The sequence below is a fragment of the Scophthalmus maximus genome, chromosome 17, assembly GCF_022379125.1.
Source record: "Scophthalmus maximus strain ysfricsl-2021 chromosome 17, ASM2237912v1, whole genome shotgun sequence".
Taxonomy (NCBI): Eukaryota; Metazoa; Chordata; class Actinopteri; order Pleuronectiformes; family Scophthalmidae; genus Scophthalmus; species Scophthalmus maximus.
Genome location: NC_061531.1, coordinates 7,709,705 through 7,731,949, shown reverse-complemented (window position 1 = coordinate 7,731,949; position 22,245 = coordinate 7,709,705). Strand labels below are relative to the sequence as shown.

The 22,245-nt window shown below is 44.6% G+C and overlaps 1 protein-coding gene across 1 annotated transcript; it reads left to right on the top strand.

Annotated features, from left to right (window-relative positions):
• Window positions 1-289: 289 nt before the first annotated feature.
• cacng3b (calcium channel, voltage-dependent, gamma subunit 3b) lies at window positions 290-21,887 on the top strand. Its single transcript, XM_035616316.2, has 5 exons — window positions 290-831; window positions 974-1,878; window positions 16,024-16,107; window positions 18,265-18,405; window positions 20,272-21,887. The coding sequence occupies exons 2-5, from the start codon at window positions 1,662-1,664 to the stop codon at window positions 20,778-20,780; spliced, it is 951 nt and encodes a 316-aa protein (XP_035472209.1). The 5' UTR covers window positions 290-831; window positions 974-1,661; the 3' UTR covers window positions 20,781-21,887.
• The last annotated feature ends 358 nt before the right edge of the window (window positions 21,888-22,245 follow it).

Here is a 22,245-nt window from a genome sequence, read left to right as displayed (position 1 = left end):
CGATCTGCTCTGTGGACCGGAGCCCCCCCGCGCTTTATACTGACGGCGTTGCGGCGGTGGGCGGGACGCAGCGCGGTGCCGGCGCGTGATTAGCTCCAGAAGGCCGCTGTCACCCACGGGGCCAATCCGAGCCGGGCGGTGCGGCCTCAGGCGGAGTTTGAGGAGACGCGCGGTTAGTTTTAGTTTGTGTTGGTTGGACCCGGCGGAGGAGGAGGAGGAGGAGGAAGACGAACAGGAGGAGGACGACAAGGGGGAGGGAGGAGGAGAGGTGGGCGGCTGTCATTTTTTTTTTCATTCGCAGGATCGGGCACGTTTTGTCGGGAGCAAGCCCAAGCGGGTGTTACTGTCCGAGGCTGCGGGCTCCGCCAGCAGGCGTCTCGTCGTCGAACTGGTGAGAGGGAGAGCCAAGACGAATTTTGTGGATGAGAACATTAACGAATCCTGCCTGGATCGCGGTTTCTTTTCTGTGCCTCTTTAACGCCTAACTTAAACGCCGGTGTGTCTCCTCGCTGCAGACAATCGGTGGTAAAGCTGATTATTATTATTATTATTATTAGTGTTATTATAAGCGACTGTATGTTTGCGCCAGTCGCTGCTGCTTGCGCACTTGGACATCGAGCAGGGGCGCAGGGAACCATGTTAGTGAGTCAACAGCTGGAGTGGATAACACACGACGGATCTCGGTCAGCGTCCGCTCGCTCGTCGTAACCGACGCATGGGCTGCGTCCGTCCCTCCGTCCGTCCCTCCGTCCGTCCGGCGACTCAACAGGAACGCGGAGAGCCAACAGCATCCAGCCACTGCGCCGCTGTCGGGGCAAACAGCATCGAGTGGTGAGTTCGGGGCGAGACGATGATCCAGTGGACAACACGTTTTAAAATCCTCTCTCCTTGTGACACCAGTCAACAAAACCATTTAACCCCTTTCTTTTCCTTTTCTTCTGCTGCTGTTGTTGTTGTTGTTGTTCTTTTAAAGATGGAGTCCCCCCGCGCAGACCTTGGCTGTTAATGGTTCACAGATTAATGAGGGAGCTGTTTTGGAAGAGCAGCGGCAGAAGTTGAGGAGGAAGGAAGGAAGGAAGGAAGGAAGGAGGGAAGGAAGGAGAGATCTCCGGTTGCCGGTGGATACCGCGGCTCTCGCGCGCCTGGCCCTGCGTAACCCTCGGACTAATAGACGGACGGAGGCAGAATGCGGTGTCGCCGTCAGCCCCCTCTCTGACCGAGTGACAGAGGACGGAGTCGGCTGGTCGAGGACACCGGGTGCTCGTTGAAACCCCGCTGTTTGTTTGTGTGTGTGCGCGCGCGCGCGCGTGTGTGAGCGCGTGGTGGTAAAAACCGGTTTTTGATGCGCGAGAAAGTGACGTGCCGCCCTCCCACCTTCCCGCCTTTTGCCACGAGCCTCTTGTCAACTCAACGGACGAGGCAGCCGAGTACTTCCCTTTTCGCTCCATACTTTTTATATTTCATATATAGGCAAATATATAGGTTTGTTTTTATTGGGGGGGGGGCCGCCTGTCTGTTGAACACCTCACTGCGAGTCCCCAAGTCTCGCGGGATATAAAGGAACTAAAAGGCTGAATCTGAAAGAGAAGGAGGGAAAAGAAGAAGAAGAAGAAAGGGGGAAAAAAAGAAGCCGAGATTTAAGAGAAACAGGAGCCGCCTATATGAAGATGCTGATGTGTGACCGCGGCGTCCAGATGCTCGTGACGACGGTGGGCGCGTTCGCCGCCTTCAGCCTCATGACCATCGCCGTCGGCACCGACTACTGGCTGTACTCGCGCGGGGTCTGCCGCACGAAGAACAGCGGCGACAACGACACGAGCCGCAAGAACGAGGAGGTGATGACGCACTCCGGCCTCTGGCGGACCTGCTGTCTGGAAGGTACGTGATCAGTCTGACCGACTGGCTGTCTGTCTCTCTCCGGAACAGCTGTCTCTCTGCCTCCACACACACACACACACACACACACACACCCTGTCTGTCTATCTAACACCAGAGGAGCTTTGGTGTGCCTATGTGTTTGCGCGTTTGTGCGTGTGTATTTGCACGTCTGTGTGCGTGTGCGTGCGTTTGACAGCATCCCATAATCCCTGTAACTCAGTTCTTAAGAAGCTGTCCTCTCTCGAATTCACTCTTGCATCCGTTTCCTGGCGCCATGGAATAGAACAAAACAGTTCCTCTGCTCCTGTGTTTGGTTGTCATTCACGCTGCTGCAAGTGTTACCAACCAGGCAGCTGCACCACTAACTAGTACTGTACCTGGATCTTGCACAGAGCGTCGTCGGTAAAGCTGTTCCTCTGAAGCCATCTCGTTGTCTCTTCGTTGGGAGTCAGAAAAGACAAAAATTGGGCAGCGGGGCGTAACCCTGGTGATGCTGGGTGATCAGCCATCCATTGGACAACCACCCCAGTCTAGAGACCTGTCGATTTACGCAAACACGAAAAAAGATCACAGCCTGATTTAATTTATTCCTCTCATGATGACAGAATGGAAGATACAGAGTGGCAGTTGAGAATTTTGAGATGAATATGTTGTGTTCGAAATGTGTTGACTTTGAATATCTGGAGAAAACGTTTGGTCTTATTTGATATCCCAAAGCAGCTCCACTGACCAGAAATTGCAGTTTCACCTGTAAGAATGTATCACTAGTACGTTGTATAGTTACTGCTGCCAATCAAATGTATATTAATAGCATTTCTGTAGTGAACTCAGTAGTGTAATCAAGTATCGTGAGATTTAAGTTAAATCTAACTCTAACGGCACATGGGTTCAGGGACATATGGTCTGTCTGTCGCTCCACACGCCTTGAAAACATCATCAGATCACCTCTGTGATTCACGCAGCAATGTCATTTCCAATCCTCACGTCTGGTGGCTAACCTCCTAAACCAACCTAGTGGGAAAGTGGTGTTGACCGATCGATCCAATAACAAAAGTCATCTGAAAAGGCACGAACATGTTGGACGAAGGGGGCAGATCGGAGAGAGACCGAAGCAGATAAATGAGGCAGGATAGATTGGATGAATTAATATATAGAGGTAAAGTGGCCTTCACTCCAACCAGGAAGCAGTTAAAACATATTAATGTTGATGTTCCAATTTTTAAAAGCAAGTAGGCTGTAATATTATAAGGCTAAACAAAGTGAACGTAGGAAGATGGTGGAATCGTTGGTGTGTTTGTGGGGCATCTTGGAAGTTTGCAGTTTGAAGTTGTTACATATTGTAGATGCGTGTGTGTGTGTGTGTGTGTGTGTATCATTAATTCAAAATTGCCTCCTCCGTGGGGTCTCACAACAAAGCCAAGATGCTGCAACACTACTTTAAAATGTGGCTTTTTGTGTCAGCAGGGGCTTAACTCACTCGTCTCCGACGTGGAGTTCAAGTCAACTCCAAGGGAAAAAAACTCACGAGACATGGTTGATATTTGGTTATCGGCTGACACTGTGAACAACTTAATCTGTTCACAGCAACACGTCTACCATCTGTCTACCATCTGAAGCAGGCAAAAAACTGGAAGCTCACAATTGGATTCGTGCGGAGGAATGTGGGGAAAAAATTCTGTGGTTTGGAAGGGAATAACTGAAACGTGTGTGTGTGTGTGTGTGTGTGTGTGTGTGTGTGTTGTGTGGGTGTGTGTGTGTGTGTGGGTGTGTGTGCCCTGGTATTACGTCGCATTACACATTACCCATTCTTGCCACTTTGTGTCCATCTTTAAGAGATTTCTCATTTTTAGAAACGATGGAAGACAGGTTTCATTCAATTGTAGCACAAAGGCAACTCCAGCTGTCGTACAGAAAAAAGTTGCATCTTGTTCATTTAACATAAGACAAGAAACGAGACTAAGAGTCTACAGCCATGCCAGCGGTGACTAATGTCTGGGAGCCATGAAAGTATGTCCAAACCATCAAATCGTTGTAGAGAGATATTCCAGTCCGGACCAGGTGATGTCTGTGTCCCTAAAGCCACACAGCCAGCTACAGTATAGCTAAAGATAATAAAAATGACCTAAAACAAGCATCAACTGACCGCATGCAGCACCCGTTGCTCTGCTGAGTGTCGCAGCTCTGCACAAAACCCAGATGTCTTTGGTTACGTCTTGCATGCTAACTAATAAGACACAACCTCTTGTGAAACCATGTTTGAGGCTTGTACTTGACATCTTTGGATAAACTGATACCCCCTTCTCAGACAACAGACAGGCATTTAATACCAGAAAGGTCTGGTTATTTCTCGAAGGCCTGAGGGTGAGTCACCTGTGTGGGTTGAGACTTAACAGTGCGTGTAGTTTTTTTGGGGTTTTTTTTTAATCCTGTGCTTCGTTATGAGTTGACACGTAATTTACAATAAATGATTTGACTTTGATCCCCTGCAAAGTCTCCGCCGGGGGGCAAGTAAACTTTAGTTTTTCAATTACCATTAAAAACGTTGCCTCGAGTCGGAGTGTGTCCTCTCCGTGTGCACGTGTGTTTGTGTCTGATGCAGCCAGACATAACCATCTCGTTCTGGAGGGCACGGAAGGCTATTATGGGGCCAGATGGCGCAGGTATGAAGCTGTATTGAACACACACACACACACACACACACACACACACTCATTTACATACACAGTAGAACACACACATGCACCCTTGTAATTGGATGAATAAATTGTGAAATTCTAGGATAATTCCCAAGCCACCAAAATAAGGGCAGCTGTGGGAGCAGTACACCGAGTTAACACAATGTCAGCACAAAGTCAGCGCATGCACACAGGGACACGCACACGCAGGCCCACACGCAACAGACACAAAAACATGCGGATTTGTGCGTATCCTCGATCACACGCGCACACACATACACAATAACACAACTAAAGGGAATAAGTCACCATTTATGTCCTCTCTCATTCTGCCCATCTTATCCCCACTTTACTCATTCCCGAGTCCCCGGTTGTCACAGTTTTATAATTCATAAACGCCTCATAAACTGACAGCAAATGGATGTCTCTGACTGGTGTACATGGGGCTTGTACTCTGCCTGACATCAGAGAGGGAGCGGGGGAGAGAGAGAGAGAGCGAGAGAGAGAGAGCGAGGGAGTTAGAGAAACATCATGTATGCAGTGTTCTTACAGTAAATGTATAGAGCAGTCATGCATACGTACTGTGCTGCATATATAGCATGCTCAACATTTTCCTGTGGCACAGTTTACCTCACTGAAGATATGGGGAGAGAGGGAGAACGCCTCCAGAATCATCCTATGAAGATGTTTGTGGTTTTTTTGCTTTCAACATATTTTCACATAGAATCTTAACTTGCAATTTCGGACTCGATATGGTATCAGGATAACGAAAACTACTGGGTTATTGTACGTTTTGCAATACACCTAACTTGTATATTACAGTAAGATCCAGGACAATCTTTCAGCACTTTGCTGCAGATGTCCCACATAACTCCGCTACAAATGTACAGGTCCTCTCTGTTTAAATGCTTTCTCGACTTCCCAGGAAAAGCGCAGATCTGGAAGATGGATTAAAAAAAACATAGAGATTCCACATAATTATATATAAATAGTTAACAAATATACATTATTGTTCTAGAAGATTGTTGACCACATATCGACAAAAGCAGGAAAATCAAGCAGTCATACACACACATACATACACACTCTCTATGCCTGTGTTGTTGTAATAATCAACAGGACACACTCGCACATCTGCACACATGCCTTGACAATCTTCTCTCTCAATCAGCTGAATAATGGATGAAAATAAATAAAGCTTCAAAATGTAAAAAGAAAAAAAAAATCATCTCTTCACTATGCACGTCTGCCCAGAGGAAAGTGACCGGAGCAAAAAGACAACATGATGACATATTTTTACATGCAGAGAATGAAAGAGTTAAAAAGAGTTGGTATGTTCCCTTCCAAAAAACAGAATCTCTGCTAAATCCACATGTAGTTTACGGGATGTACATAATTGAGAAAGCGTATTAATAGGTGTTAATCGAGTGTGATCGGATGTTTTAATGAAGGTCATAAATCCAGATACAATTGACATGTTAATACCACGTGTAAACAAGGTTTATGTCAAGTGTAATGGCCTGTAATGTATTGTAGTGTCTGTGCAGAATCACACTGGTATTACATGTGTGCTTGTGTGTGTGTGTGTGTGTGTGTGTGTGTGTGTGTGTGTGTGGTCAGATTGGAATTTGTTGCCTGCAGTGAGTGTTTGCGTCTCTGCAGGTGAACTGGGGGTTTCAGTTCCCCATGTGATAAATGAGCATGAGAAATCCAGGAAATGAGGAGAGAAGCACGGAGGCGCAGGGGGGGTGGGGAGAGAGGATGGAGACGGCACATGAATGAGGAGAGACCAGAATGTGCATGAATGAAAGAGGTAGAGAGAGTGGCGGTGGGTGGAAAGTGATGGATGAGCTGTGCATGTCCTCGCTTTCAGCCGAATCCCCAGGGAGCGACTGACCACGGCGGGGATCTAAATGATCACCTGGTAATAGAGAGGAGAGGGTTTTAAACACAGACGGGGACCAAAAGGATCCCTAGGTGGCTGCCGGAGGAAGGAAAGAACGAGGAAAGCGGGAGCCCGGGGTAAGAAATGAAGGACAGAGGTAAAAAAAATGAGGTCACCGCACAGGGAGATAGGCATTAATTAAAGATGTGGGGTGTTTGACCGTGTCTGGGATAAAAACAATCAGCCGACAGAGCGGCACTGAGGTAAAGGTAGAGGAGGTGAGAGGAATTATTAGGGAGAGGAGAGGTAATAGATAGATATTACGAGAGGGTTTGTCTAAATGATGAAAAGAGGGAGGAAAGGGTGAGAGATGATGGAAATGAGGTGTGGTGGCTGCTGTACGAGTGAGATCCATCATCACATTCATTTTAAGTTGTGTTTCTTACTTTGACTCTGACTGATAATAATTGGATATAGCAGTCTGTCATGTATTGCCATTTTCTAATTCTAAATTCTAAATGTATTTTTAAAGGAATATTTCAACATTTCGGCAAATACTATACGTTTATCTGCATGCGTTTTGGCTGAGTGTCAGATAAAGAGATCGATGGCCCACTTATATCTGTCAATAAATGTAAGGCTGTGACCAACATCCAGTCTCTAGCACAGAGACTGGAAGCGAAGGGGAAACAGCTACTAATGAACACATTATATCCTGTTTGTTTGTTTGATCTGTTCAAAAAACAAATTGGACGTTTTCCAGTCTCCAGAGGTGACGTGATACTGTGGTCCAGTTAGAGCACACGACCGCCAGTTAAACAGCTAAATGTTGCTTTTACACTCTGATTTCATCATGTTACCTTTCCACGTGCTGGTGGGCTAATTGTGTTACCTTGGCACAGAGTCCGTCGAGCTGTTTATCCTCTGTTTCCTTTGTGCTCAGCTAATGACCTCCTGGCTACAGCTTCCTTTTGAGGGTACAGACATTAAATTAGTTTTGACCGTCTCATCTCTCACTATGTTTCCCAAAGTATCGAACTATTCCTGCTACTCCTGTGTGGGAGGTTATGGAGGAAGATAGGGAAGGATGAATGTGAGGAAGCAGAAAGGAGACGTGAAGGCGGCATGTTGCACAGTGACCATGTGTAGGATGTGATCAGTCCTAACAGCGACACAGAAGGGCAGAGGGAAAAACCGTGTCCCTTACTGCCTTCCCGTAAGGGAGGATGGGCAGTATCTAAGGATGAAGAGTTAATAATAATTATACCGCTGAGGCCTGAGTTGTGATGACAATGATAAAAAGGGGGAGAGATGCACACAGGTTGGAAAACAATGTAAAATAAATACCCCAGGCCTTGAAGAGAGGGAGGGCAAGGGAACGTTTCACCACATTTCAAAAGAAAGCATCAAGGGGAGGGAGAGGAGGATGGGAGGAGGGGTGAAGAAGGACGGGAGGAGGACAATATAGCAGGGGATGAAAAGTTGGATCGTGCTTCGGGTGTTAACATTGTGATGAGGGTGATCGCAGGAGAGATGGAAAGAAGGAGGGAAAGAAAATGAAGCAAAGGGAAAGAGTGTTTGACCACACGTGAGAGGTTAGGACTGTAAGGAGAGATGGGGCAGCAAAAATATGACTAAACGGAACGTGAGGATTAGAAAATCAGGATCTTTGGAAGAAAGAGGAAAAGAATAGACAGTGGAGAAGAGAATATAGTTGGGCCATATACTATATGGCCAAAAAAAGATGTGGACAACCTTCTCCCCCAAAACCTTTGTGATATTTTAGTCTGGGTTTGGTTTTAATTGTTTGTGCTGCATTGCTTAGTTTCATTTAAGGGACATTTCAAGTGTTCTTCGAACTTTCTGGAAACTGGGGAAGGTCCGTTCCTGTTTCATTATCACAATTCCCCGTGCACAAAGTACATGAAGAAATGTTTTTTCTTGGTTTGGTGTGTTTGGCCTGTGCAGGCCCGACATCATGCACCAATAGTTCTTGAGCTGGGGAGCAATGGGAGCAAATCAATCCCCAAAGCCAGAAGTCTTTCCAGAAGAGTGGCGGCTGTTATGACAACATACCCATGTCCATGGTTCTTGGAATTAGATGTTCAATTTATGGGGTGTAATGTTCATGTGTCCACATACTTTTGGCCACGCAGTGTAGACCGATGCTGGAAACAAGCGTGCATTAAAGAGAGAGAAGAGACATGAGAGGATGAGGGGGAGGTCGGAAAGGGGATGTATGGGTGTTTGGGAGATGAGAGGAGAGAGAAATCGGGGTAGGGTACAGGGAGGGGTGATGAGGGGATCTGAAACAGGAACAGACAGATGTTTTGGGGAAAGAGGGAGAGAGAAACATGGGCGGATTTGAGGAAGAACAGACTGAGGAAGGGAAGAAAGAAGAGAGAAAAAGAGGACAGGTGTGCAACCAAGCAGAACCTGTCTCGTTCTCTTTCATCAGCCATCACCGTGGAAACTAGCCTCTCTCACTCTCTCCCTCTTTCGCTCTCTCCCTCGTCTTCCCTCTCCCTCGCCTGGAACGAGGTAATCAGGGAGAGTGAGAGAGGTAGAAATGTGTGTGAGAGAGAGAGAGAGAGAGTGAGAGAGAGGAAGAGGCACAGTCACCCACACTGAGCTGTCAGAGGCGCTCCGAGGAAACAAGCAGTCCAATTTGCTCTGCTTTTCAACTTCCTCTCCCTTCTCCTGTTCCCTCCCTCCCCTTCTGTTTTCTAGTTGACAAAACCCTTTGTATTCTGGGTGCATGTGGTTGTGTGTGCATGCGGCCGTGTTCAGACAGGCCACTCGCGTGCAGCTTTCGGACCACACACAATCTGATTAGGGGGCAGCTTGCCTGAGAACAAGGCTGGCTGCTGCATTGCCCGTTTTGTTCAAACACTTAAAATGACAGAGGTTTACCTTTTACTGAAAAAGGACCTAGGTGTGGTCGCAAAAAAATGATGTTTGTATTTTCTCATTGGCAAAGGAAGACAAGCATTCAGAGCCAGTGATATTGACAAAGACCACTGTTCACATTCATCTCCGGCCAGGCAGTCCACATTGGTTTGTTTTAATGAATATTAAGTGACCTTTGTGGTTCATGCCAACTTTTTTAGGGTTGGGTTTGCAGTGTGTGTGTGTGTCTGTGTGTGAGGGTGTGTGTGTGTGTGTGTGTGTGTGTGTGTGTGAGAGAGAGAGAGAGAGAGAGAGAGAGAGAGAGAGAGAGAGAGAGAGTTAGATCAAGGTCAAACCGCTGGTATCTCATGACCAGCTCTTCACAATCATGGGGGCATGTTGACAAACAGCTTTGTTTGTGTTTGTTGACTTTTTTAACCTTGATTCTGGCACTTTTTTTAATCTAGTTGAATATTCTCACAATTTAGTATGCATACTACGTTACTTGTTATTTTACAAGTGGAACTAGACTTGTACAGTTGACCTATGTTTATGTCTTAATTGAAAACCTGCAGTATGTCAAGTGGTTCGTTGTCAAACTTGATATGATGACATGGTTCGAATTATGCCCATTGTATCACTGATCAAGAAAATACTGCTCCTACATGGAGTTTAGCTAAATAATGAAATAAAGTGTGTGTGTGTCTGTGCGTGTGTGTATGTGTGGATAAGATCCCTATCAGACATGGAAGCTGTAATTTTGCTGGTGTAATGTATATATAAACAGGACAGGCTTACATGAGGATACAGTTGCATTATAATTATTAGTAGTAGTCGTCGTAGTAGCAGTAGTATTGTGTGCACCCCAAACTCCCAACACTGTGGTTTTACATGCTTTTTATAGGACACAAGAGAACGTGCCTGTGTGTGTGTGTGTGTGTGTGTGTGTGTGTGCGCATGTTCAAATGTGCATGTGTTGATACATAAGTGACAGTAGCAGCATACTCAGCCCAGTAGGAGAAACTAAACCCCATGACACATGATATAAAACATACAGACACACACAGGCAGACAATCATGCACACACTAGACTCCCATCCCCACTGGCCGCGACCCATAATGCCTTTCTTCGGCTGTGGTTGAAGCTACCCTCGGGCAACCCTGACCTTTGTTAGGCAAATGTTTCTTGATAGATGTTCCCACAGTGCACGGTGTGTGTGTGTGTGTGTGTGTGTGTGTGTGTGTGTGTGTGTGTGTGTGTGTGTGTGTGTGTGTGTGTGCGCGTGTGCATGCATCTGTGGTATTTTTGTAGTTATTATACAAAAAAAAAGAATTTGCAGTCGTGTCTTTAACACATCACACGTTCATACACTCACACATGTGAGTAGCCAGAAACCACATATATCCATGACGTTACAGTCACACAGAATGAGAGAAACAAAACAGCAGTGTGACCTAATGAATATGTGTGTGAGTGCCTGTCCTTTGACATAAGCAAACCAGAGCAGTCTATAGTGGCTCAGGCACAATAGTGATGGTGAGAATGGGCAGTTTCCTCTTGTCCCTCACTGTGGATAGAACAAGAACAATATATAACTTCCTCCTTTCAAGCACACTGAACAAATACAGTAGTCCTATTATTTTTTAGAAAACACCATACGATCAGGTGAGCTAATATTGGGACTATAAGGATCAATCCAACAGACAGATTATATAACTTGACTATAATTATGCTGGCAACATTTGACTGAAAGTGTCCTTTAGGAGCTGGTGCTGTAATCAATCCTTCAGTATGGGTGTGATGGTTACTTGGTGTGGAGGCCTCCATCTTGGAAAACAGCTTGTTAAAATCAGTCAAAAAAAATCCTGAACTTCAAGATTCTTAAAGCAATGAAGTATCACAACTGAAAAATGATGAATTGTATCTGATTTAAGGGCCGTGCTAGTCAGCTGAGATAGATTTTCATTCAGGGGAATATTTATTTTGATTATGTAGTATCTCAAGCCCATGTGTAAAACTCATATCGAAGGGTTTAGTTTTCACACCACTTGACATGCCTTTCCTGGATTTGACCGTTTACTGCCTCATGCTCCCCTTGCACGTCTGTAGTTTATTTCAAATTCTAGATTTCGCATCACAATTTGATGAACGTTATGTTGTGTGAAGTGACCAAGAAAAGCTAGATGGGGGAATGTCATCAAACCTAAAGTATTCTGTAGCCCGGGCTCGTCCTGCTGGTTTCTGCTTAATGGAATCATAAGCTGGTTGTGACACTTGACATAAGCCTGTGTGACAGCTACTGACTCACTCATTGATACAGTGTTTGGAGGTCAACAAAACCTCACAGAGGGCCCAGCAATATGGGATACATGAACACACACACACACACACACATACACACACAGGGCAGTATTTGACTGACAGTGGTACCAATATCTGTTGTGTTGATCCAGAACTGATCCAGCAACTGGACCCGGTTCTTTTTTTGTCCGAAAATATTTTTTGAGTTCATGTTTAGCCAATTATTGATTGGCAACCTGTCCAAGTTGCTTGCTTACAACTCACCCGGTGCATGCTGGGATACCACCAGACCAAGGTCCGAACCAAGGCTCATGTCTTTGTTACATTGCACACATTTGATAATGTTAGTTTTGGTTTCACATTGCAAATTAGGGAGCGCACTAAAGAATATAAAAATCAACGAACCAATTAAATTTGTTGATTTCGTTCCCTCTGCCATATTGTTATGGTTTTACAACCGGCATCATAAACTTCAGGTACTCGAAACTAGTTTGAATGCGACATCCTCATCGTTCAAACATGAGATCAACAGAGGCAATATCATTTTATTTTTTTTGTTTCTCTTCCGCTTCTTTTCTTCCTCTATTGTTCAATGCTTTCTCAGATTACTACAATTGGTCCGGAAGTGCAAACGATCTAAAAAAGTGTTTTCAGACCGCAAACCGACCGAAACATGGGTCTGATCCGGACCGGGACCATCTCTTTTGGTCTGACTAAATTTTGGTCCGTTGCTCCGGACCGTGGTCTGAGGCACCTTTCACACATGTCAGTTGGGTTTGGACTAAACTAAAAAACAAACAAGACATTATATTTTATACTTTTTTTATTCTCACATTTCATGAAAAGACCCAAACCAGGATGTTGAGTTTGCATTACACCGATTCTGTCTGTCTGAGGCGGTTGGTTATTGTCCTTTTTTCTGTGTTGTTGTTTGTTTGAGAATCTGAGCTCATCAGATCAGTATCATACTTTTATGTCACTGACTGTGGATCGTTTTTTGTTCATCCTCATGTCACACATATGACACACTGATTATGTGAATATGATCTGTCAGATCATTAGTCATATGTAAATGTTTCCTGTTTACAAACAATCAAGTCAAACTAAGTTTTTCTTTTTTTTTCTGGAGGGGCTGTTTGTGAAAAAGAATTGTCCTAAACATTTTGCGGAAATTTTCCCGCCAGCCCCATACTAAATTGTTTGCAAAATGTCCAAATGAGCCCAAGTTTGACTATAGCAGGATATAGCAGCGTGTTGATGGCGGTAATCACTTGCTGGTGTCCTGTTGGTGTGAATGAATCTGACTCGAACAGTCTCCTGCTGCATGCCAGACATGGTTCCTGTTCATACATTCTGGAAACAGCTACAGAATCTTAAGCAATATTCATGAATCACTCTTAAACACACGAAATAGGTTGTCTCGCTGTAAAACTGGCACTTATTTGTTCATTTTCAATGTAAGACTCTGAGTTAACGGGCAGGTTCATGTTGAGGTAATGATTATTTTTCACTCTTTATCTTTCCAGTTTGTGCAGTTTTTGACACACACGCTGGTTTTCTTGTTGATCTCCTCATAAGCTCTCAGTCATTGTGGGTCTCGCATCTTGTTGATGACACTGCTGGGAAACGCATCTGTTGTGCTGGAGGAGATAGCATCCGTCGTAGTGCATCGTATCAACTATTGCCAGTCGACGTTCCCTTGTTCTGTTTTCCTTTTTTTTCCTTTTCACCATGCCTCTCGCTCAGTGGGTTAGCTGGGATCGGCTCCGGTCCCCCCGCAACTCTTAAAGAAGGATAAGCAGTATAGATAATAGATGGATGGATTTTCAGGCTTTGAATAAATCCCATGTGCTGTAAGAAGACAAACTGATAAATTGCAAAGATGTTTCCATATAAACCCTTGTTGAGTGTGTGTGTGTGTGTGTGTGTGTGTGTGTGTGTGTGTGTGCGTGCGCGCGCGTGCGTGCGTGTGTGTGTTGAGTCTATTTTTAGTAGACCGCCTGTATTTTCAAGACAGTGATGGCGTGACGTCACCAAGTACGCTAACGCGGAGGTGTGTGTTAATGAGGGTGTGGGTGTGTGTGTAGTATTGTGTGTGTCTACTTGAAACTATGTTTATTCAACTGTGATTGAGGCCACAAAGACAGAAATAAAAGCAGCCATATATCTCTCTGCTCCGTGTCATTGTGTGAGGCCGTTTGGTGCTCCATAAATTAGAGTGGTTCAATACAAATCCGTCCATTTAAAAAGGCAAGAGCTATAATGAATTTCCCTGGCTGACAAACACAAGGCAGACAACCTGACTGATGATGCTTTACACCTTGATGCGTCCGGCAGTGTCCTCCTGTGACTCCATGACTACTTTTATCATCCAATTACACAGGGCCACATTACAGGATGAAGCCAGCGTTATTCTGTACTTGTCTTACTGTCAACAAATCCCACTAAGAGACCACATTCAACAACGAATCAAGAGTCGTGTCAGTGCAGCTGAAGTCTGCTTTAGATTATTCCTTAATAAATGTCCAAAAACTACTGAAAACACATCAGTCGACTGCATTTTTATAGCGCTTTTTGCGTCGCAGCGACCGCTCAAAGCACTCTACACTACAAGATCGAACCACCGACCTTCTGGTAAGTGGACGACCCACTAAACCTCCCGAACAACAGCCACCCATTACTGTACGTTACACACATGACAGTCCTCATCTGAGAGTAGTCCCCAACAAATGCACACATTTACGCGAATGATTTGCAGAGATCCTAAATTCCTAAAGTCTTCGGGAACCAGTAAGTTTGAGGTCGAGAGAGCCACACATAGTTGCTTTCCGTGACTGCATGAGCTGCATGATCAATGAATGATTTTCTGAGTGTGGTTTTACTGGAAAGAACCTCTTCATATGCAAATAAGCAATTAGGGTTGAGTCGTTCATTTGTTCATCGGCAGCCTCTATCCTCCCGTTTCTCTCTAATTCTCCCTGCGCCATTTTACCACCAAACCTCTTTCAACCAGCACTTCCTCTTTCTTCATCCTCCTTCGCCCTCCATCCCCTCGTATCCCCTGTGGTGTTGACCATGTGTGAATGGAACTGAATGATGGGTGGGAATGAAGCTACATGCACACACACACACACGTTCAGGCTCACACAGAGAAACACACTTCCATATGCACACACATAAGGTGTCTGTGTGTGTGTGTGTGTGAGGATGAGTCACTCTGCCTGACACACGGCACACTCGTATCGGAGACTGCATCCTAGTCAATACTACACACACACACACACACACACACACATACACACATTCCAACTGACATACACTGATATAAACAATATAGATACAGTGGACTGAAGGTCTTTACTTATATTCATGATTGATAGTGTTCATGTATCAGTTTAATGAGCTTGGCTGATATGTGTATATACTTGATATCTGTATTTTAGTAGCTGTGTATCCAAAGTGGTGTGTGTGTGTGTGTGTGTGTGTGTGTGTGTGTGTGTGTGTGTGTGTGTGTGTGTGTGTGTGTGTGTGTGTGCGTGTGTGTGTGTGTGTGCGTGTTTATGCGTGCATGCATGCATGCATGCGTGTGTGTGTGTGTGTGTGTGTGTGTGTGATAAAGCTTTCATCAGTGTTTCCCACAAATAGCCCGAAGGCTACATCCCTGCATCATCTGTCATCTCTCTCTTGCTCTCTGTGTTATCTTCTTTGGATGTAAAATCATGTGTGTGTACAGGATTCAATTCAATTCAATTTGTTTGTATGGCGCCAAATCACAGCGTACATTATCGCAAGGCACTTTACATTGTGAGGTCGAGACCTCATGGTATTACAGAGAAACCCAATAGTTGCAAACCTAAACATGCTACCTGACTAACAAAGCTAGTGGCTGCGGCTTTCTTAACGAGAGAAAATGTTTACCGTTTGCATTTATTGCTCATATCTGATGCTCTTTTCGATTCAATGACAGTGGGTGCAATGGTAAAATGAGCTCTCATTCAAGACTTCAAGAAAAAAATCAGTACAAGGCAAAGCAACGCACTGTGAAAAGACACAACTTCCTTTAACAAAGTCAAAGTAATTACATGATGTAACTTGTCCTCTGCTGGTTTGTTAATCTCTGGTTACTGCTTGCAGAGTAATTTGGAGAGTTCTGGTCTCTCAGTTGCACTGTTATAGAAAAAAAGACTTAAAATCAGCATGATGGATTGAGCGAGTTAACATAGATTGATCTTGACTTCCACTGAGAATTGTCCTGCATAGTTTATAATATTCCGAATGATCATGACCAGGGTAAATCCATTGTTTTTAATTAGCGAGCTTTAACTAGTGTTTAAATGTCCAATTGTGGGACAGTCAAGACTTGAACTGAAGCGATTTGTGTTTCTCCTCCGCAGGAACATTCCGAGGAGTGTGTAAGAAGATCGATCACTTCCCAGAGGATGCCGACTACGAAGCGGATGCTGCTGAATACCTCCTCCGTAAGTTTGATATGAACACACGGACACAACACGTGTGCACATGCATGGGAATGTTTGCAAGCAGGCCTCCACTTTTACTGTCCTGGCTCCCTGGTGTTAGGTCCCATCAAAACCTTTCTGGAGGAGCTGTATGTGAGAACAACAAATGTCTGCAAATTTTGCTCTGGACATTTTCCAGAACTATTCCTGCCAGCCCCCTGGAAAAATTTATGGAAAACCTCTGTGTGAGCCCATAGGATACAGCAGGATAATATCCTGAAGATTCACTGCAAGAGAGCGTCCGGCTCTACCCCTCGCCTGAATGTTACGGAAACCCTTACTGATGTTGTGAACACGGCAAACTCTAGAAAATGTCCGGACCTAATTTCCCGGACATTAACCAGAGTTCATGTGTGAAAATAGCTAAAGATATCCCCCAATATATGGAGGATCAAAGGGAATCCTTGGTGTACCCCTTTAACGGTCTCGTGGATATTCCTCTCGCGCCACCCACAGGGTAAACTTTATGTTTTAAACCCCCGCCATTACCATTTTGAAGTAGAATTGAATTGATTTGAATAAGGGCCCTCTATGGAGAGTTTTGATTTGTGTGCATGCAGCAAAGAATTAATCATTTCAGGATGAAATGAAGAAACGACTAGATGGGCGTCAGAGATCCTGCATGTACTGTTAAGCTTTCACCTGCAGAAACAGAGAAGATAGATGGACAGGGGGTATAATGCGGAGAACAAGAGATATGAACAAATGCTAGAGTTTTATCAGCAAATACATAAGAAAAATGAGGGGGGAAGAGACATTGCCATGATAAGAAAAGAGGGAGCATCTTGTTATTTCTAGATACATCAAAAGAGTAATAGGATAGAAGTAAAAATGATGCAGCCACAGAGATAGAGTGTGGCGTGATGGTAAACAGGAAGGAGTGAGCTCTCTCTGTTTTTCCTCCCTCAGTAAACATAGCGTAAAGATGGACGGAATAACGAAATAGCGTCGGAGAAAAAAAAGAAAACAGATTCCGCCTGTGCCTATTTTTCATTGCTCTACTGAACACAGAACAACATCCCCAGAGGCAGCCAATTAGATCACAGGCCTCAGAGCTGGCCAGCCAATGGGGAGTGGGAACCTAGTGACCGGCATTTCCCACAGCCCAGGGGTGTGGGCCACTGGGGTGGGGTCGGCACACTCAACCACACATGGCCACTGGTCACAGCAGCTGTCAGTCATACTGGGTATGTGTTTTGGATGTAATAAGAGAAAGAGACGAGATTTGCAATTAGTGGCTCATCATATGCTAGAAAAAGCTGATTTGAACTTAAATTATGTACATTTATAGACGTTTAATTATATCAGCTCTTAAAAACATATGTAAGGAAACAAACTGATCGGTTCTGCACGAGAGGCTGTTTGCAGATATCCCTCAATATGCCATCGCATCACGCACACATACGGGGTTTTCTGGCAAACGTTTCAGTCGGACTGCAGCCTCGCTTCCATACTTTTTATTTTGTGCTCCATATGTGTCAGTGCGACTCTCCATCTGTCTTGGTTTTTGTCCATGTTTTTGCTCTACATCCATCTCTCCTTCTGTCTCTCTCTCCCTCTCTCAAGGCTCTGAATGCTTTAACATGTTCTGGATTGAGACTCAGTCAAGCATGTAGCAGCACACTGGCTCGTGTGTGTGCGTGTGTGTGCGTGTGTGTGTGCGTGTGTGTGTGTGTGTGTGTGTTTGCGTGTGTGCGTGTTTGCGTGTGTGTGTGTGTATACAGTAAGTGACACATTTTTCATTGTTAGCTCTGTCCTCCAGCACAGTGGATTTAAAATGAAACATTTTCTATGACATTGAAGTACTGACTTTCCTCTTTGAGTGAGAACACTCACATTTACATGGTGAACCGTTGTGTCCATGGTTGTTTTCTGTCTTTCTTTTTCTTGCCACAAATACTTTACATCACAGATGTTGATGTGCATTCCTCCTGAATGGTGTCATAATGCGGAAGATTCAGTATATAATAGGATTGAATTCTTTTTTTAAATGCAGAGTAGATGATGGCATTTCCAATGTTGGAAAGTTCCCTCTTCTGTTCTGCACCTCCAACATGAATGTGGAGTCTGAAATGCACCATCTTTAAATCAGTTGGTTTTGTGTGTGTGTGTGTTCAGGGGCTGTGCGTGCCTCCAGTATCTTCCCCATCATGAGTGTGGGTCTGCTGTTCCTGGGGGGCCTCTGTGTGGCCGCCAGTGAGTTTTACCGGAGCCGACACAACGTCATCCTCAGTGCAGGAATCTTCTTTGTCTCCGCAGGTTAGTGTGTCTATATGTATTGTGTGTTTGTGTGCGTGTGTGTTTGTCGTTTTGTGCCTTTGTTCTTGCTCCTTAAAGTGTAAGCATATATACCAGCCCTTCAGTAGAGCCATGGTCAGAAAATTCTCTGCTATTAATTAAGAAATGTCTCATTTCAGATTTAGTTTTAACCTTGTTGGCTACATATGATTCTAAACTTGCATTGTACTAATGTTGCCTGCTAAGGTCACTGCTGAAATGTTTTGTAGATTATTCTCATAGTTTTTAGGAAAAGAAATGTTGTGATCTCCAAGATGTGATCAAATTTGTTTGTGGTTGCAATCAAATTAAGTCAAGTCAAATGTTATTCACTTGCCCAATATCACAAATCGCAAATTCATCACAAGGGGTTTAAAAACCTATACAGGCTTACAACACCTCCTGGTCTTCGACCCTTGAATGGGACAAGAACAACACCCCCCTCGAAAAACACAAAAAACTTTAAGGAAAAAAGCAAAGAAAGACTATACTGTACATACAAGTTTTATTGGATGAACCAACATCGATTTTAAATGTATTGAAGTTCAACACCATGACAAAACTGCCAAATACAATGAAACCAGCCAGCCGTTTGAATGCAAGGATGGCCACTGCATTCGCGATAGCAAGGGGCCCTGTTATGTGTGTGTGTGTGTGTGTGTGTGTGTGTACGTGTCTCTGAGTGTGTGTAGCTGTGTTGCTGCGGGGCCACTTGAAACAAAGGACACGCAGCTAAAATTCAAATATTGGTGGAAGGAGCCCGTTAGGCATCTAAAACACACAGAGGAGCCCGAGTGTGAACACAGCAGCTGATTAATCAATCAGCAAGAATACCACCACGCGAGGGTGTGAGGGGGAGCAAACACACATAACATACTCAAACACATAATCTATCACATGGATGCTGACACTTACAGTCTCTCGTAAACACACACACACACACACACTTGTGCTCTTGCCCCTAACGCACAAAAGGCTATAATTGCTGTTCAGTGGGATGTTTAGGGTCCCATTAGGATATTGTCGTAAATTTATGAAGCCAAATTGGTAATTATTTACCACAATAGTGCGGGGGCTGATTCTGGTTAATTACAGCCGGCTAATTGTCCCCATCCTGTGCGTTCCACCGCACTGCATGAACACTGTACTGTGGACTAATGATATGGAATGAGAGAGCCCAGCTGTGTGCGACGTCTCTCTCCAGTGTCTCCATCGAGCTCCACTCCTTCTCTCTGACGCTCCCCTCGCTTTCACTTTTCTGTGTGTGTCTCCCCGTCTTAAGGAGGACAGTGTTGGGCAGCCGCCCCACCACAATGGTCCTGACTTCAGTGTAATTTAGCAAATGTTAGCACGATAACAGGGTCCACATATGATGGTGAACATGACTAATATTTTACCTGCTTAACATGTTAGAATTGTCATGGTTAACATTGCTGACATTAGCACTTTCAATTTCAATGGCTGTAATAATGGAAATATAATTTACAATCCAGATAATCACACAATGTCTGAAATGAAAAGAAATATATAAGAAATAATCTTTATCCCACCTCTTATAAATTTGATCAAAAGTTGTGAACATTGAAACCTTGTGCTATGCAATTCAGTTTCAGTCCAATAGGTTAAATGCACATAGGTCACTTCAATATTCACATATAGTTGCTACATGGGAACAAATGAATTTGACCATTAAAAGAAAACAAAAACAACTCATCACATCTGGTCTGCTTTTGTTTCTGACAATTACAAAATGAACTTACCAGAAATATTCTCTCAATTTTTTTCTTTAATGAATTTCCTAAAAATTATTAAATATAAATAAACTAAAATACTTTTCTTTTCTTCCAGGCCTCAGTAACATCATTGGAATTATTGTCTACATATCAGCCAACTCGGGCGACCCGGGTCAGAGCGACAGCAAGAAGTCCTACTCCTACGGCTGGTCCTTCTACTTTGGCGCCCTCTCCTTCATCATGGCAGAAATGGTCGGCGTGCTGGCTGTGCACATGTTCATTGAGAAGCACCGCAAGCAGCGGGCCAAGTCCCGCACCGAGCTCATCAAGAAATCCGCCTTCAGCCGCATCCCCTCCTACCGCTACCGCTTCCGGCGCCGCTCCAGCGTACGTTCCTCCGAGGCCCCCAGCCGCGACGCCTCACCCCTGGGGAAAGGTGGCTACACGGGGCCTGCTGCCTCCGAGATGCCCATGTACACGCTGAACCCGCGCGAGGCGGGCAACGCCGGCACCAAACCAGGCGTCATGGGCGGGCTGCTCAACTCAGAGAGGGAGTTCCTCCAGAGCAGCACACTCACTAAAGACTACAGCAAGGACCCCAACCGCAGGACCACGCCTGTCTGAGAGGTGCTGGCTGCAGATATCACCCAATCAGAGTATCAGCGAGGATGATGATGATGAGAAATACAGGGGGGTTATGAGCAAACGCAGGGGCCACGCAGGGTTACGGGGTGGGAAAGGGGTTTGATAAACTTCGACTGTGAACTGTGAACTTTTAGCCTTTGAACTGTGAATCCTGAGCCCTGTGAGAGATTCAGTGTGTGTGTAGCAGGGGGGAGTTTTGAAGGAGAAGTTGTTCCCAACTCCACTTTACCACATATCACTGTAGTTGTACCTGTAACTTCTTATATGTGAAGGCACATTCGATTTATGTTCATGACTTTTATGTTCATAAATTGACTTTTAGCTCTTTCAACAGGGAAACAGGATTGAATTGGACAAACAGTGTTTAAGAGCATATCGCATAAGTGGTTTGCTGTCTGGGGCAACTTCTCCTAAAAATGGAAACAATGTGAACAACGGGAGAAGAGGGAAGAAGTGAGAGAGCCTGTGTGATCTTTGACCTTCTGACCTCTGTCCTCCTGACCCTTTTGGATAGCAGCCGAGCGGGATCAGTGCAGCGAGCAGCCTTAGAGCACTGAGCTGTCTCTCTGATTACGATGCTGTTCAAAACTGAGGAAGTTGACGCCTCAGGAGAGGGATTGATTCATTTTCAGTTCAGCGGGATTTCAAAATATACATTAAAAATGCAGTTTGTCCATTTTATGGTAGCACATTTGTCGCACTAGTTATTATTTTCTATACATATTGTATATATATACACGCCTGCCTTTCATACTTGATTGGTTTGATTTAATCACGGAAAAGCTCTTTTCATAACAGACTGAACTGAAACTGAATTGAGCTCATCCCTGGTAACATTTACCCCCCTCTCTCTGATCCCAGGTCAGTTGTTAAACCCTGCATACTGATTAATTTTTTTTTTTCTTATGAAGGGTAAACAAGTATATTCTGTCACTGGGGGAAAGTTGTGACTCAACAAAACTAATGAATCTCTTTTAGCTGGTAATGTTAGCTCATTGGTGCTTCCTTTTACTCCTGTTTTTGGCCACACAAGTCTTCTCTTGATTTATTTATTGATTTCACCTAAAGCTTAAAGAGATGATCAAATATCTGCCTGTCTGTCTGCCTTCACTTCTCACCTTTCACCCTCCACATTTCTCTGTGTAGACCCATAACTCACCTCACTGCCACCCCCTGCACACCTCCTCTCACCCTCTCCCCCTCCTCTGAGGGACACTCCCCTAGATTTAGGTCCCGTCTTCCATCGGTGTCGCTCGTATGCTAGTTCGGTTTATTTGAGGTTGTTGGTTCAGGGTACTGTGGAGAGGAGACCGCGGAGCTGTGACTATGCTATAAGGCCGAGCCAAAAAGACATTTAACAGACAAGAGATGGACTTACTTACTTGCCCACTACCTCTAAGTGAATATGGATCGGATTCATTTGATATAAAGTTGTCTTTACTTG

Bases quoted from the DNA above. Each gene is read 5' to 3' on its own strand.
- cacng3b (XM_035616316.2), top strand. From the start codon at position 1,662: ATGAAGATGCTGATGTGTGACCGCGGCGTCCAGATGCTCGTGACGACG. The intron at 1,879-16,023 runs GTACGTGATCAG...TCTCCTCCGCAG, and splicing joins GCGGACCTGCTGTCTGGAAG to GAACATTCCGAGGAGTGTGT. The intron at 18,406-20,271 runs GTTAGTGTGTCT...CTTTTCTTCCAG, and splicing joins AATCTTCTTTGTCTCCGCAG to GCCTCAGTAACATCATTGGA.